The sequence below is a fragment of the Drosophila virilis genome, chromosome 5 (genome assembly GCF_030788295.1).
Source record: "Drosophila virilis strain 15010-1051.87 chromosome 5, Dvir_AGI_RSII-ME, whole genome shotgun sequence".
NCBI lineage: Eukaryota > Metazoa > Arthropoda > Insecta > Diptera > Drosophilidae > Drosophila > Drosophila virilis.
This window is the reverse complement of record NC_091547.1, coordinates 694,871-711,904: the sequence shown is the minus strand read 5'-3', so window position 1 is coordinate 711,904 and position 17,034 is coordinate 694,871. Positions and strand designations below refer to the sequence as shown.

General features: G+C 40.1%; 1 protein-coding gene across 5 annotated transcripts in view; it reads left to right on the top strand.

Annotated features, from left to right (window-relative positions):
- Src42A (Tyrosine-protein kinase Src42A) overlaps positions 1 to 17,034 on the top strand; it is a 47,779-nt gene that overhangs the window by 12,525 nt on the left and 18,220 nt on the right. Inside the window, exons 1-2 of one of the 5 annotated variants that reach the window (XM_032435803.2) lie at positions 2,079 to 3,390; positions 12,710 to 16,901. The exons of 1 other annotated variant lie outside the window; for it this stretch is intronic. In XM_032435803.2, coding sequence (XP_032291694.1) covers positions 12,841 to 16,901 — 4,061 coding nt within the window. In that variant the 5' untranslated portion in view covers positions 2,079 to 3,390; positions 12,710 to 12,840. Of the gene's footprint in view, positions 1 to 2,078; positions 3,391 to 10,267; positions 11,912 to 12,709; positions 16,902 to 17,034 lie in introns of those variants that run through there. 3 more of the 5 variants (XM_070210354.1, XM_070210353.1, XM_070210352.1) reach the window with 3 other exon arrangements.

Below are 17,034 nucleotides of genomic sequence, written 5' to 3'. Positions count from 1 at the left end.
TATAAAAGGGAAATTCGGAATACAAGTCAAAGGATACTTACGAAGGAAATAACAATATAAATAATATAACAAAGTATAGAGATGACTAAACCATAATATATTGGTGTTAAGAAATAGTTGATGCAATTTAAATGAACGAATTCTTTAAAATAAAAAGGGAAAATGGCAGCCAGTATGTAAATTCTTAAGTCTGTCTTAAATCTTTTTATGGCAGCTATCTAGATCTAGACTTAACACGCAATCTGTTTGCTTTTATTTATTGGCCAATATTTACGTTAAATATCATAAATAAATAGTTACATAAATGATTTTTGATGTTCGATTGATTTGTTTACAATTTTGCGTCTATTACAATTGTTTTTGTTATTGAACATGAAACAAAATGTCATCGAACTGTTGGGAGATTGTTGTTTTTGTTGTTGCTTGGCTTGATTATGGATTGCGTGTCTGCCTTTTTTTCTTCATATTTTTTATATACCAACAAGCTATACTATGTATATAAATAAATACGTTTTAATTCAATTTTGTTTCTTTCGATTCATGTTGGGCTGTTTTGTATTCGAAAACGTTGATGACGAACTGTTCAATTATATGTGGCATGTTAACAACAACTTAATAGAATACAACAGCAAAAACTGTGAGGGGAAAAAAACAACAAACAATTGTTTAAATATTTTGCCAGAAGATACGCGGGCAATGCTCTCCGAGGAGGTCACAAATAATGTTTTATGCATAATATTTATAAATATTTTCTCAAACATAGCAATTTAAATGATTCGCAATGCCAAACTTTTAAGTGGGCTTCCAATCGACTTTTGTGGAAATATGTCACAGGAAGTTAGGAAATTGCCAAATAAAATGTCGCCAACGGAGCTAATTAATAGATTAACTTAACAATTTTATAAGCTTTTAATGCATAAACTAAGATTTTCGACTGACAGTCGCCAAATTGATTGCAATTGAGCTGTCTTAATTTGTCAAGAGTTTCGTATTACAGTTACGAATGCACTTTGTTAATCAATTTGAAGGCTTTAATTTTGTACTTTTTTTTGTCCAGAATTTGCATTCAGTTTTGGCAGTTAATTCGCTTTTTATTGCTTTCCTGATGGCCTTTACACGCGTTCCGATAATTATGGCGGGCAATAGACCTGCGTCAACCAACTGTAGTTATACGAGCGATTAATTTATAGCATATGCGTCATAAAACTACGAGTATCTAGTAGCTAACGTTTTATGCCCACTTGTTACTCGGTTTATTATGGGGGATATTTAGTTATTGACTAACTAATCCAAAAGAAAACTAAAATTTCTATAGACACATCTAAGAAAACTAATAAGACATTGATTTAACTTTTGTGAACTAGTTCATTTTTGCATTTATCGATAGCTGGGAAAATTATCGATACTATTATGAATTAATAATTTCGTCAGTCAATTGCAACCACGATACTATCGATATTTTTAAGTATTTTACATGATCTTAGCACTCTTCTATTTCGAGACAAGTAAAAACCTATCGATATTGAATTACTAGTTTTGTCACCCGATAGACGTGATATTATCGATATTTTGGACATTTTAAAAAATGCAAAGTAATTGCTGTAAAATCAAGGCATATCATCATTACTTATCCACCCGATTGTCGATACTATCAAAAGCTTTCAATATACAATCGATGTTTGCAATCGGAGTGCCGATAATTTGATTGGTGTATAATCTATTGTTGCGATTAAAAAGCAAGCGACAGTACTAAAAAACAATATATATGTCAAAAGGTTTTGAGATCAATTAGTAATCGATTCATATTCGATTTTCTATCATATATATTGGATAGTTTACTAATAATTTTAGTTCAAACGAACTAATTTATATTGTTTATTGATCGGATCCTCTTAACTAATAATTCTTCTTTTTGTTTCTTTTCTAGGTAAGTAAAATTCATTAAAAACACGATTAATTAAAAATCTGGATCACTTTTGGCGACACGTATTTAATTGAACGGGTAACTAACATCGCTGACTCATTACATTTCCGATACATATGCATTTATTCTATATTTAACTATATTTAATTATATCAATTTATTACGGTTGTCGCATGCACTTGCAGCCAGAACTTGTGTTATCATAAATTTTCGCCTGAAAACGTGTATCGATTAATATGCCTGAGACGGCCTAAGCACAATCATGTTTTTGTTTTTAGCATTCTTTAACAATTACGAGTTCAATAGCGTTCACAAGAACTCAACAGTTGGCATTTAAAGCGCATAATTTCAATTTCAGTGTTGCGTATTTTTGTATGTTTTTATATATTTAAAAAAAAGAAGAAAAATTGCGAGTTACTTGACAAAATGTCAAACAACAATAAGCAGCAATTTAATTATATTAAACTGATCTTTACAATCAACGCACTTTATGACTAATTACACAGGTAATTGTAAAATAAAGTAAACTCATTTATCTTGTCAGCACCTGTTAAGAGAGCCTCAAAATGGACAGTAAAAAAAAAAAAACAAAAAGAGACAGCTTATTCGTAAGCTGCTGTTGTCTCTCTTCTGTATTAGAAGAGCACGCAAATCGGATATCAGCTGTTGTTGTTGTTTTAGAGTGCACTGAGTGAGATCTTACCATTGCGGGCAACTTCTTGTCAAAGCAGCGTATAAGAGACGCCACCAAAGAGCGCGAAGCTCACGCATACAAAGCCAAAAGCTGGGCTCCAATTGCGCTCGAAGCGCACATAAACACATACACACGTATGCTGCTGCTGCCGCCGCTGCGTGTGTGTGTGTGTGTGTGTGTGTGTGAGTGTAAGACTTACCGCCGTAGCGTCGTTTCGTGCGCTTTAAAACCTTTCTATAAAAATTTCATAAACGTATCAGTTGTCTGCGAAGCGGTGCACAAAACGGACGTAACACGGAAGGTGGCAAAAATTAACAAAAAAAAAAAATAATAAAATAATAATAAGAAATATCGTGTGTTTATTATATATGAAGCATAAAATTTATATATTTATATAGGAAATTAAATTTCAAACGCCAGCCTCAATTACTTATTGTGTATTTAGTCGCGTGTTTTATGTTTTCTGCAACATTTTGTAGACACAATTTGGACATTTGAAAATCGCTGGCAACACAATTGATAATATATATACTTGTTGCACGAGAGGGCGCGCGCGGCATGTTGGCTTACATTTAGCAGCGACTGTTTTTCTTTGTTCAACAGTGGCTCCAAACAACGTACGTACGTAGATTCGTGTCTCTTTCTCTCGGTGTGTGTACGCGCGTGTGTGTGTGTGTTAAAGTGCATTTACACTGTGATATGGAGCAGCAGCGCTGGCGTCTTGGCAACATTTCATAGCTTAGCTACATGTTGCTACAACAAACTACGAAAGGTAGAGATCGAGAATTGAAGCGCATAAAAAGTTAACAAAGTGGCAAAAGCAACAACAGCAACAAGCAACACACTCGGCGGCATGTTTATTGTTGTTTGTTCGTTTGCTGTTGTTGTTATTCTTGTTGTTGTTGTTGTTATCTGTTTTGCCGCTTTGTCAAGTTGCGCGCTGGCGCAGAACTTTCTATTTTCTTTGCTGTTTCGTGCTGTGCTTTTTTTTTTAATGCTATATAATCTTAAGATGCAAATACAAATACGCATACATATACACACCTATATGTACCGATATATCTTTTTGTAGCCTTTAGAATTTCAATGAATGAATTTCATAAGAATTTTTACATGTCACACAACACACGCATTTACCGTTGAATTGCCTGTTGAGTTTTTTAATTTTTTCTGTCTTCTGTTTAGTTTTTTTTTTTTTTACCTTTACGTAATGCTAGAATTCTGTCAATAGGTCTATAGCACTTTTTGCAAAAACATCCCTAATCCCCTTATCTGGGTCTATGTGCTTAAATGTGCATATTTTGCGACTGTTTTTGCAGCAGTTGGTTGCCTGCAAAAAATTGGTATATACAAAAATATAAAACTCTTAACTGGCGATATAAATAAAACACCTAGTAGGGGGGAGGGGGCAGCGTCAGAGTTACCTGTTGTTGCATATACTTTGCTCGACTTTTCGAATTGGTGTAGTTTTTTTTATATGTATGTATTTCTGCCGCTGCAACCTGCGCCATATCAATTTCTGAACTTACGTGACTTGAACAAATTGCACTATTTTGCAAATACCCAGATGTATATATATGTATATATATATAATGGCATGTTGGTATAGCTTGCAGCGGGCTCCACAACTCTGTTTCCATGTCTTGTTGGTTTTTCTCTATATATATTATATATAGTTGTCTTTTATAATTCTTGGACGTCATTTAAGCGCGTTTCTCTTATCGCCATTCAAGCGACATGACGAACGCTTTATGGCATTCAAATGTTTTGTTTTTATAAATTAAAAAAAAGTACACCTTATATTATAATAGATATTTTTACTTGGAAACTATGGTTTTACGAGGCTAGAAACTTGAATTCTGTAGAGTTTTTTTGATTTAAAAAGCTGCATGCATATATATATGATTTTTGAGTTAAACGGATAGTTAATGTATATAGCTGCTCTTCGATTATCCAAATTGATTACTTGGAATGGGAAAATAAATAAATAATTTTATTTGTTCTACTCTAATATTTCTTTTTTCATTTAATATATTCACTTTAGACACTCCCTGTGTTACTCCTTTCTCCTACTCTCTATAGTCTACTCTCTCTTTTTTTCTTTCTTTCTATCTCTCTCACTCTCTTTTTACCTTGTCCTTGGTCCACGTAAGAAGTTCATCCTTTCCATTTCCTTTTTTGCCATATCCTTAATTGTTTTGCCAATCGCTGTGCCTAGCTATGTTGAAGAGGAAAGGCTAATAATTTGTCTTTTAAATATACTTTCGATCATATTATTTATTTAATATGAATATATTTAACTTGGGCTTAAATTCCGCAACTAAATCTTTCATTGAGGGTACAGCCGAGTCGAGTTTTCTATCTGACGCCACACACACCTTTGATTTGTTTGATTTTCTACAGTGTCTGCTGCATGTTCCCACACGCTCCTTACACTATCTTTGGCTGTTTTCTCAGCCACTTTGCGTCACAGTTGGCGTGTGGCTGTTGCTGCTGCTGCTTCAGCTGCTGCTGTTGTCTCTTCTCTTTGGGCCGTAAATTTCCTGTCCGTGACTCATGCGGTCGTCAGTCAGCCGACGGTCGTCAGCAGAAACCGATAAAGATACAGATACATACGTGTACATATACTATATATACATATGTATTTTACTTGAAAATACATGAAAATTGCTTACAAAAGGGCAGAAAGGGTACAACAGAAAATAAAAATAATAAGAAAAAAAGAGTTTTACAGAACAAAACAAGGCGAGTAAAAAAGCAGTTCAATTGTTTTGTTGTTGACATTTTGCAATGTTTTTTTTTTTTTTCATTCTGTTTTTATCTGTGAAACAACAAATGTTATGTAGTATATAAGGTTTTCAGCTTAAGGCATGACAAGCACAATAAATTCGACCAGAAGTTATTATTACAATGAGGTCGAGATAAACAAGAAGAAGTATTTTGGAATTGACATTTTGTATATGGTTGATTTTAAAGAGAACTAAAAAATGACGGAATATATACTAAATAGCTTAATGTTGGGCTTCTTTTAACTATTCATCTATGCATTCACTTGCAGATAATCAGCTTAAAAGGCGGGCTAATTGCCTTCTTTTGAAAAATTTGTGCGAATTTTGAGCGCTGGAAATTTCCCACAATGACGTTTACTTCTTGGAATTCAACACCAATAAATATACATTTGGGTATTTTATGCTTGAAAACAACTCAAACTCGAAACTGGTTGTCGAAGGAGCTTCACTTTTATTTAATACAAAGCCTGAACTTTGCTCAGCTTTCGATTTTTTTCCTTCTGTTTTCAAGTAGTTGCTTTTTTTTTCTTCATTTAGCTCTAGCTAAAATGGCTTCCAGGCCATTTACAGTAATTACATCCGAGGATGCCAAAATTTTGTGGGTTTTTTATACCCATACCCTGAACCTATTGAAGGTTTTTATTAAGGGTATAATGGGCAGTACATCCAATAAAGGCTCTGTCTGTCCATCTAGATATGAGTGAGTGTGAGTGTATCGCTTTTAGAATCCATTCAATCAAAAGATTTTTAATTTATATTCTTTTTAACTGGAACGAGTTCACAATTTTTACTCATTTTCAAAATATCGTTAAATATTGATTATGAGTCTTGGTTTTCTAAGCATTAATTGAAGATTATAAGAGCTAAATACACCAAACTTTGTATAAAGGTTCTTGCATGATAAGCACAGCTTAAGAATCTTTCACTTCTTGAATATCTCCAACCTTGAAGCAGCAGCTCGGCTTGGGTATAGGGCATCTGCCAGTCGGGCACGCCTAACTAAAGCACTCACTTGTTTTGTATCTCCTTCTTTTTTGTGGGATGTGCTCTTTGGGGGCTGGTGAACTCGCTGCGCGTGGCCAAAGTTATTTGGCGCCACTAAATTTAGTCGACGCTCTCGTTACCATTGTGCAATGACCCAAATCAAAGCCAAACTCATTTGTGTGTTGGTTTGTGTGTTTTTTTTGCCTGAGTTTTTTTTTTGCCATTTTAAACTTAGTAACAATTTGCACATGAATTTGGAAGCTGGAAGATACTAAAAACGAATGTTTATATATTATTTTTTTTGCTGTGGAGAAAGTATTTGGTTTTTCAGTATGAATAGGTTGCTGTTTGTCTTTGTGAGTTAAATTAGTTGATTATCAATAATTTCGTCTGGGGCGTGTTCAGGTTGGGTTTCATAATTTGCTTGGCAACAAATGCTTGGCAACAAAGTTGCCAACAAACGGCAAACGCTAGACTCTTAACTTGGCTCACACACAGACACACACAGAGAGACAAAAGACAATGAGCTGAAATGGTAAAAAACAAACCGGTTCAAATTGGGTCGTAGTACTTTTGAGTGCAATTGTTACCTTTGAGCAGCAGCTCCAGCAACAACAACAACGATAGCCAAACACTTCACTCATTATGGCTGGCTATTATGTTGGTCTTGTTTCAGTTTTCTTGGCACGCGCTTTAAGGCCCACAGTCCAACACCCGCCTCCGCCTACACTTGGACATTTTGTAACACATTTCGCATTCGGTTAGCATAGGTCAGTCTTTAAGACCTTCCTAGGGGGTGGGGGGTGTATGTCCCTTAAGGCCTTCCGCTGCTAACCTTGCTGGCTCTAATGCAAAGCTATGGCATTCCATTGACAAATGGTAGCAAAAACCTAGAAACAAATCGCTTATTAAACATCTATTAACGGACATTTTGCATACTCACAGCTCTCGCGGCGAATGTTAGCCTTCCAATATATATTTGTTTCTTTTATACATATATTTTGCGCTAATTGAGCCCAAAGTGCATAACTGTGAGTTTGCTGTTTTTTTTTTTTTTTAAACAAAGCTTGACTAGTTCTTGTGACAATATCCAGCTAATTAATACACATGCACACACACTCGCACACCTTGTCTTATCGGCACACACAGACTTTCGTCTGGGGGGTCTGGTTCGACAGGTTTGTGCGTGCTTTATTAATATTATATAGAATATTGTTATATCTTGTTGTTTTTCTTGTTATTTTTTTTTTTAAGCACAGCTGTTTATGGGAAACAGTACTCATGTGATCACAATATTTTAATAAAGTATGCGCTGGGCAGCCAGTTCTTTATTGCACTTTCAGCAGTAATCAATAACTTTTAAAAGTTTAAACATTAAAGAGAAAGTGAAGTAGAATAATATATTTATTTGGTATACCTAAACAGTGAACTTGATTTGGAGGTGGACCTTAAGTTCTTCTATCGATAAGTTACCAAAACGATTACTCGATATATTTAAGTCGATAAATCGACCAACTTCAGTTATTTCAAAAATGGATTTCTTCTACCGATAACTAAACAACCCGCTTAACAGATAAAATTAACTTAACTTCTTCAAAAATTGAATTTATCTTCTATCGATAATTGAACAAATCGATCAATTTTAATTGATAGAATTGTCAAGTTGTTAAACACTGAACATTAAATTTCCCAATTGGAAAATCAATACAAAAATATATTTATTAATCTGTAAGGAATATAAATCAGAGCATATATCAACTTGTAGAAGGAAACTGAAGAGTAGAATTAATGATTTAAAGACTATTAATGCCTTTGTATAATTTGTTAAATATGCCATAACTGTTTGTTACTTAAGCATAAAGTTACAGCTTTTTAGAATGCTAAAAATTATCTAAGAACTTAGAGAGCGGATCAGTTCTATTAGGCATTTGGATGATCACAGTCAAGATGTGCCAGAAACTTAACTAATGAAACGTATAGAAAACTAATATCAAATTCGGTCATCTTAGCTGTAGAAACTTATAACAGAAATAAATTATAAAGTTAGATAAGACATAATTGAATTATTTTTCAAAATGAATTAAGATTGATTGCGTATAAATATAATTTAGGTAGATAGCTATGTAGATAGCAATATGTGGGCTAGTGTACTTAGATCTTCGGCATTCTAAAATACAATTTGTAGTGTTTTGTTATATGCAAAACAAATCAGAGCAAAACTTTCAGCTGTTAAGCGCCTATCAAATGCTGTTAATGGACGCAAAATGATTCTCAATTTATGGCTAAATGCAAATATTAAAGAAAAAAAAAAAACAAAAAGTATTGTGACGCCTTGATGCAGTTTTTTGCTGAATTTTTTTTTTTATTGTCTTGTTTTATTTATTTTGTTGTTGTATTGTTTGCTGTTTTCGGTTTCTTTGTGGCCTGACATTGACATTTGCTGATGCTGTTGCTTCTGTTGCTGCTGTTTTTATGATCCGCAGTCTCTGTTTATTGTCTTTGGAGGGTTAGCGATATGTGTAACCAAAGCCATTTGTCTCCAGTCTGTCTCCCAGGATGTTCACTTCGTTGCATATGCCTGGAGAGCTGCCCTCTAAATCGTTTTCGTCTCAAGTGCCCAAGTTGCCGGCCCATGTGGCCAATGTGTTCCCCCCCTGGCTGCTAGTTTGTTTGCTTTGTCGGCAAGTTATCAGTCAGTCAGTCAGTCAGTCACTCACCGTAAACTTGAACTGCTCTGCGACTGCTGCCAAGTCCAAGTTGTTTCCATTTCCATTTGCGGCACTGCAGCCTTGAAGTCACACTTATTTACATACACGCTCGCATGTGCGTACTCTTGTGCACTTACACGGCATGGCAAAATCAAAAAAGTTCATTGGTCAGCTAATGAAGCCCACCTTCAGATCTTTTGCTGTTGCTGTTGTGGTTATTGGCTTGGACTTAACTTGCGTCTCTGACACAATTGTTACCAATTATTTCAAGCTCAAAGCTGCACCCACCCGTTGCGAAACTAGAAATTTTCCATTAATTTGTCACTTGACATCAATCATAAAGCTTCAGACATAAATCACAGTATTATATTTGCTTACTGCTAAATATGGCCAGCTCTTAAGAACACCAATAAACCAAAAATATAAAACTTGTTTGCTCAGCTGCTTGCATATTTCGCGTTCGCGGAATCAAACACCAGAACGCAGTCTTTGCGACATCTTTCAACTGGCAATTTTTCTCTTTATATATTATTTATCTTTAACTAATTGCCATAACATAACATGTGCTAAAAGTTATTTACAATATATTAGCTGGAATTTGAAAATTTATATGTTTATAAAAAGCATTTCGGTTGAAAACATATTTTTTTTTCCTGACTGGAAAAATTCTTGGGCAAAACGAAGCTTATTTTACCTTTTGGCAAAAATCTGTTCGACCATGTGAAATAAGCTGGAACTTAAGCTGTAAGAATACATATGTAGTTTTCTTTCTGTAACATATCTATGCTTTACTCAGCAAATGCAGCTCTTTTCTGTTAATTATGTAGTCGAGAGTAAATCTTGTAATACTTTTACACTAATACTTTTATGTTCCTCAATATTTTATGTTATCTTAAACTGAATTATCCATCACAGACAACATAAAATGTTCGCTACACTCGATTCTGTTTAATATTTCTTGTATTTGAAAATTCTACTCGAATGACTAAAATTTATAATAGTGAGAAAATTGTCAATTTTGGGTCATTCACTAAAAACTTACTCGTTTCATAGCACATCCAACACATGCAAATCCCATAAAATTATCCAAAATTGACTGAGCGCCATCATTTTTGAATGGCATCCACACGACACAAACATTTGAATTTTTGTTTTTAATTTATGCCAGGTCGAACAAAAACGACAAAACGTAAACCAAAATACAAAACAGGAGATGAAGAGATTAAAAAGCAGCAAAGCCCCTGGGGAAGATCGGTTGGACAACCAGACAATCAAGCTACTGCCATACAAGGCGGTGCTTTTTCTCGTCGCCATTTTTAATGCAGCTCTTCGGCTAGGTTACTTTCCAGTGGCTTGGAAGAAGGCACATATAATCATGTTGCACAAGAGCGGAAAGCCCCCTAATCAACTGGGATCCTATCGCCCCATCAGCCTCCTGCCTGCCTTTGGTAAGATTCTGGAAAGGTGCATCCTCAGAAGGGTCCTGGATACCCCGGAAATAAAACGCTTGATCCCGAAGTTCCAGTTTGGGTTTCGACTCAAACACGGTACCCCTGAGCAACTACATCGGGTCACAAATTATATTTTGGACGGCTTTCACAGGAAAGAGTATGTGGTGGCAGCATACCTTGACATCCAAGAAGCCTTCGACCGGGTGTGGCACGCAGGACTCCTCTCTAAGATAAAGGACAAATTGAATCCGCAGCTATTTAGCACCATTGCGAGCTTCCTAACTGAGAGAACCTTTCAAGTGGTGCAGGATGGAGTAGCCTCTCAAACCAAACGCATAAAAGCGGGCGTTCCACAAGGCAGCGTCTTGGGTCCCACGCTATATAGCCTGTTTACACATGACATGCCCACAGCAAATGCAAGCAGACGGAATGATCGGCAGGACCTTCTGGTGGCCACGTTTGCTGACGACACGGCAATCCTTGCAAAAAACAAATGTGTGTACGTGGCAACTGACCTCTTGCAGGAATACCTCAAGCGATTTGAAAACTGGGCTTGTAGATGGAACATCGCAGTGAACCCTGGAAAGTGCGCCACGGTTACCCACACTCTACGCAAGGACTCATGCCCCGGACTTTTTCTTCATGGTGAGCTTCTAGAGCAATATCGTCAACACAAGTACCTAGGTGTCACTCTCGACAGACGACTTACATTTAGTAAGCACGTCTCTGCAGTAACGAGCAACATCAAATCTAAGATAAGGCGAATGAGCTGGCTCCTCAACTCCAAAAACAAACTCTCGCTCCGAAACAAGGTCCTAATCTACAAGGTAATCCTTGCCCCAGTGTGGCGTTACGGGCTTCAAGTTTACGGTATAGCTGCAAAAACACACCTGAACAAAATTCGCATCATTCAGGCCAAAACCCTGCGCAAAATAACTGGAGCCGAATGGTATATTCGCACACGCGACATCGCCAAGGACCTCAAGGTTCCAATGGTGGGCGACATAGTCAACAGGCAAGCAGCGAGCTACTCAACAAAGCTCCACAACCATCCAAACATCCTGGCGAGGAGCCTGCTAAGGAGGCGAAGAAGAAGGCGACTGAAGAGGACCTACCCAACCGACCTAATCGATCGTTATGTATAGGTGACAAGCTTCGTTAATTACACCAAAATATGTTTCTGTAATCTGTTAACCTAATTGTATAACTAATTGTAAAACCACAATCATCGCTAAGCTAAGTAATTATGTCACTCTGATAAAAGTTGCTAACATAGAGTAACAGGATACCAGATTTCTTAATAAACAAAATATAAAAAAAAAAAAAAAAAAAAAAAAAAAAAAAAAAAAAAATACAAAACAAGCAAATAAAATACAAAATAGATACAAAACTTTTGTCATAAACTATGAAATGTACTCGTTTATCTCTCGTGCATTCACTGCAATTGTTTTTGTTTTTCAAGGTTGTCTCTCGCTAGGAATTGAGTTGTATGCACTACAAAACTTGGGTATTAAAACGAAAATGTTTCGAAAAAAAAAAAACTATCGACGTCGTTTTAAATCGGAACAAAAGCCCAACGGATTTTGGCGCGTGTGTTCGATATTATTTTGTAGTTGATTTTATCAACAGTTTTTGCAAGCCACAAAATGCGCAATAAACTGGCATATTAGCCAAGCAATTTGCATACCCTTCACTCAGTGAGGTATATTCAATGTTGTATACATTTTGAAAGAGTTTGAAAAGTTTTTTTGAATGTCAAATCAAACCCTACCCAAAAAGTCTTCTTGTAGAACAATTGATTGAGTTGGGAAGTTGATATCGATTTAATGGGCTTAGTCTATTTGGAGGGTATTCTCCTCTGCGACTCTAGGTTTCTGTTACATATCTTAAGGCGTTGCATTTAAGCTTTTACCTATGAATATGCATAATGTCTTACTTTGCGTTGGATATTTGCATAAAAACTTCTAGAAGAATTCGAAAAAAGGCAGAAAAATGGAAAACTGAAAACGGAAAACAATGTGTAAATAAGTAAAAGCCCAACCACAGTACGAAACAGCTGAAGGTAAAACAGCAAAGTTCAAGCGCAGCGAGAAAGTTGAACACGAAAAAACAAGTGTTTTTTTTATATTGAAGTGCTTTATTTTTTCTCTTTCTAACAGTTTATTGCCTGTTCGCTCGCTCACACACTCTCCACCCAGCGGAGATTGACAAAAGCGTACATTGAACTATTGTCATTTTCATTGTTGTGGTTAATATTAGACGCGTTGTGCACATTCCCATTCCCATCAGGATGACCACCATGCCGGTGGTGTGGTGCACCGATCCAAATTCGGTGAACAACAAACCAACTGCGTTTGCCCTGCACGGCATACAGCTGCAGGGCAATGTGACCGAGAAGCAGGTAAATGCTTTGCGGGAACTGGTCAATGCGGCGGCTGAGGGACGTCTTATACTGCCCTCGGATGGCACATTTATGCTGCTCGACAGCGGCCTCAGTATCGAGAGCTCCATACTGGCTGGCAAGCAAACGCCCGATGCGGACAGAAGCCACATGGAGCCCGCCAAGAATACTAAGAACACATATATACTGATGCCGGTTAGCAATAATAAGAGCACAGGCAATGTCACAACAACAACAACAACAACAGCAACGGCAACAAATTCCACAACAAAAACAACAACGATGGGCAGTGGCCATGGCCAGTGCACACCGGCGGCCATTGCTGCCGCGGCGGCACAATTGGAATTTCTGTTGGAACCAAAATATTCAACATTAACGCCGCCCAATTCACCGCCAAGCTCGGAGCCGGGCCAAGAGATTCTGTACGAGTTTCTGTGCTGCGCCAAGTGCATGAACGAGCAGCGTGCGGATCATAACGGCACCTGTGGCAGCCGGCGACTGCAGCGCTTCCTGCGGCACTGCAATAATGGAAGTGGCAGCAGCACGGAGCCGCCGCAGTTCAATGAACTGGCGCCGGAATTGAATGTGAATCCTGTGTGCAACATTGCCAGCAAATATGCGCGACGTCAGCAACAGCTGCGTCACAAACAGCTGGCGACCATCTCAATGGGCATTGCACGTAATCGGCCCAATGAGCGTCGTCATCATGGCAAATTACCCATGCACAGTGTGAAAATCTTTCATAATCGCAGCAGTTACACTACCACGAGCGTGGGCGTGCCAGCAACAACAACAACGACGACGGCGACAACGACGACGGCGACTCCCAGTGATAGTCGCCCGGCGACGGCAGCAGCAGAAGCTAGCGCGAGCGCCAGTTTAACGGTGACAGCGGCGCTGTCAACAACGCAGCAGCTGCGCAGCGGAACGCCGGTTTATGCGATTGTGAGCAAAAAGCGTGACGCAAGCATTCAAAACTATGAAAAGAACAACAACAACAGCAACAATACTAACAACAACAGCAACAACGGCACAAACAACATCATGTTAGCTGCTGTGCCAGAGGAGCCCAGCCATTCGAGTCCCACAACGGTTCAAGATCTAATCAGTTTTGAGGATGATGAACCCATTGAACCACAAACTGCCAGCTTAGCCAATGCAGCGGCAGCAACTGCAACAACTGCAGCAGCAGCAACAGCAACAACTGCAGCAACAACAACAACAACTACCAACAACTGTGATAAGCAACAACAAGTGGATCTGCTCTGTGCGCCCAACGATGTGGCCGGGCTGCTATCAACGCTGCTGGTGACGCCGCCGCCGACGCCGCCCAAGCCAAACTCGCCGGGTTCGAATAGTTCCAGTCGGAAGACTAGCTTTGATTCCACCTGCACGGTCAGCTCACTGGACTCGGGCTTTATGGAGATGCAGAACAAATTGGACGCGTTGGCTGCCGCGGCGGCTGTTGCTGCTGCCGGCGGTGAGAAGATCGCGCGACGCAACTACAAGGAATGCCTGACGCAGTCGCGCAATCGCCGCAAATCCTATGAAGAGTTCAAAGCCATGTTCGCTGAGGTGACGCAGCCGGAAGCGCTGGCGCGGCTCACAAGGCGACGCTTCGGTGCCATGCAGGAGCAACAGCAGCAACAAGTGGTTGCAAGTGTTGAGCTGGCAGCGGCGGCGGCCATGCCCGTGGCGGCAGATGACGCAACGCCAGCAGCAGCAGCAGCAACAACAGCAACAACAGCAACATCAGCAACAACAGCAACAACAGCAACAACAACTACAACAACTATAACAAACAGCAATAACAGCGTGTTGACAATGCTCGCCTCAATATCAGAACAAGAAACCACAAACAACAACAACAACAGCAAACCGGATTGCGCAAACGAGTTTGCGGATGAAATGGATACCGGCGACGATTTAACAACAAAAACAGCAACGGCAACAGCAACCGTTGCCACCGCCGCCGCCACCACAGAAGCAATGCGCAAGAATTCCGATTTTCTATCGCAAATACTTGATCAACAGTTGGCGGCCAAGGAGCAGCGGGCCAAGGCGCACAAGCGACGCACATCGTACGAGGAGTTCAAGCGGCTTGTGCGCGAAATCGATGCCAACAACAGCGACATGGAGCAGCAAGCGCTGGAATGTCAGCTGGACACACCCACAGCAACAGCAACAGCAGCAACAATAACATCAGCAGCAGCAGCAACATCGCCGCTTAAACGTCAGAATTCGAGACAGCGCAAAAGTTTTGCCTCCTACTTTCTGCCGCGTCGCAACTCGACAGCCAAAGAGCCAAAGACTGGGCAAATTGAGCTGGCAGCTCCAGAGCAACATCAACAGCAGCAACAGTTGCAATCGTATGCCAAAATGGCGAGCAGGAAAGACAGCTGTAGCTCCAGCGTCAGCTCCAGTGCCAGCTATAAGCGTAATTTTAAAATCTATGATAAGCTCATCTATGGCACTATCTATGACATAATACAGCGCAAGAACGATATCTATCAGTTTACTTATCAGAAGTACGACAAATACATGACCTATGGCACCATCTATGAGATACTGCATCGCAAAGCAACGCCCATGCACGGCAGCAACTCGCTGACCACAGGCAGCGCCGACAAATGGCAGCGCAAGAGTCTCAGCTCCATACTAGAACGCGACACGGCAGCAACGTGCACAGCAGCAGCAACAACAACAACGGCGCTGCAAATGCATAAATCAAATGATGTGATATATGATATAATACAAAAGCAGCAGGAAAAGCGCGAAAAAGAACGTCAAGAGCAAAAGCTGAAACAACAGCAGCAGCAGCAACAGCAGCAATTGCTGCAACAGGATGCATCAACAGACGCTGCCACAAATTTGGGCACGCATGTCACGCACAAATATGGCACAATTTATGACATCCTACAAGGAGAGAAATTGGAAACCAGCGAGGAGGCAGCCAACCCGAAACCAGTTGCTGCTACAACGCGTTTCGTGGTTAGCCATGTGGACGAACAGCAGCAGCTGCAACAGCAGCAACATGCCGCCGACAGCAGCAATGTTGTTGCTGCGGCCGACACGAAGTGCAGTAAAATGCGACGCTTGTCGAATATTCTAAGCTACAACAAATCAGTCAGCAGCCAAACGCCACAGGATGCCGCCAGCAATGACAACAGCAGCGAACAGCAGCAGCAGCAACAACAGCAACAGCTGCTGGCTAAGCGCAGCCAGGCCAAGCGTCGCGTGGGCGTTAGCAATCTGCTGCTGCCGCTGGACTCCGAGGAGCTGTACACGCGCATTATAGCGCAGCAGCGATGCGCGGGTAGCAATAGCACCAGCTGCGGCAGCAGCAATAGCTCGGGCAGCGATGCCGACTGTCAGATGGCGCTGACGAAATCCAATTCCTTGGATGCCATATCCATGTCCGTGGCCATTTCGCCACCAGCCACGCCGTCGCCGCCACGCCCGCGTCGCAGTCTCAAGCAGCACAAATGCCTGCAGCAACAACAGCAGCAGCAACAGTTGCTGCCGCCGCTGATGAAGAAGCACTCGCTGGACAATTGTCTGGCGGCGCCCAAACAGCCGCAACGTCGCTGGTCGAATCAAACGCTGCTCAAATGCACATGCCACATGCTCGACGAGCTCAGCCATCGGCCCGGCCATAGCCATAGCCATTGCACTTGCCCAACGCCCACAATAGTCAGCCCGCCCCCACCGCCGCCGCCGCCGCCGTCGTCTCATGGATTGTCTGTCATTGAGAAGTGCCGCTCACTTCCCGCCGCCTGCTCGCATACGTGCATAAATTTAAGCTCCGGCTGTGCCGATGCGGCGGCCAAGTCTAACACGAAAACTACAACAACGACAACAACAACACAGCTAACAACGTTGACTGTCAAGAAAGGCAAATCGCGTCGACTTTCGGAATTTACGCGTGGTGAATTTTTAAATGAAAAATCGTAAGTTTCCAGAGCCTTCCCGCTCCGCCCCGCACACACACACACACACACAGTTTATATTCATTAACTTATGATAAGACTATTGACAATAACATTTTATACTATTTTTTTGGCTTTATAGACTTTGCCTTCC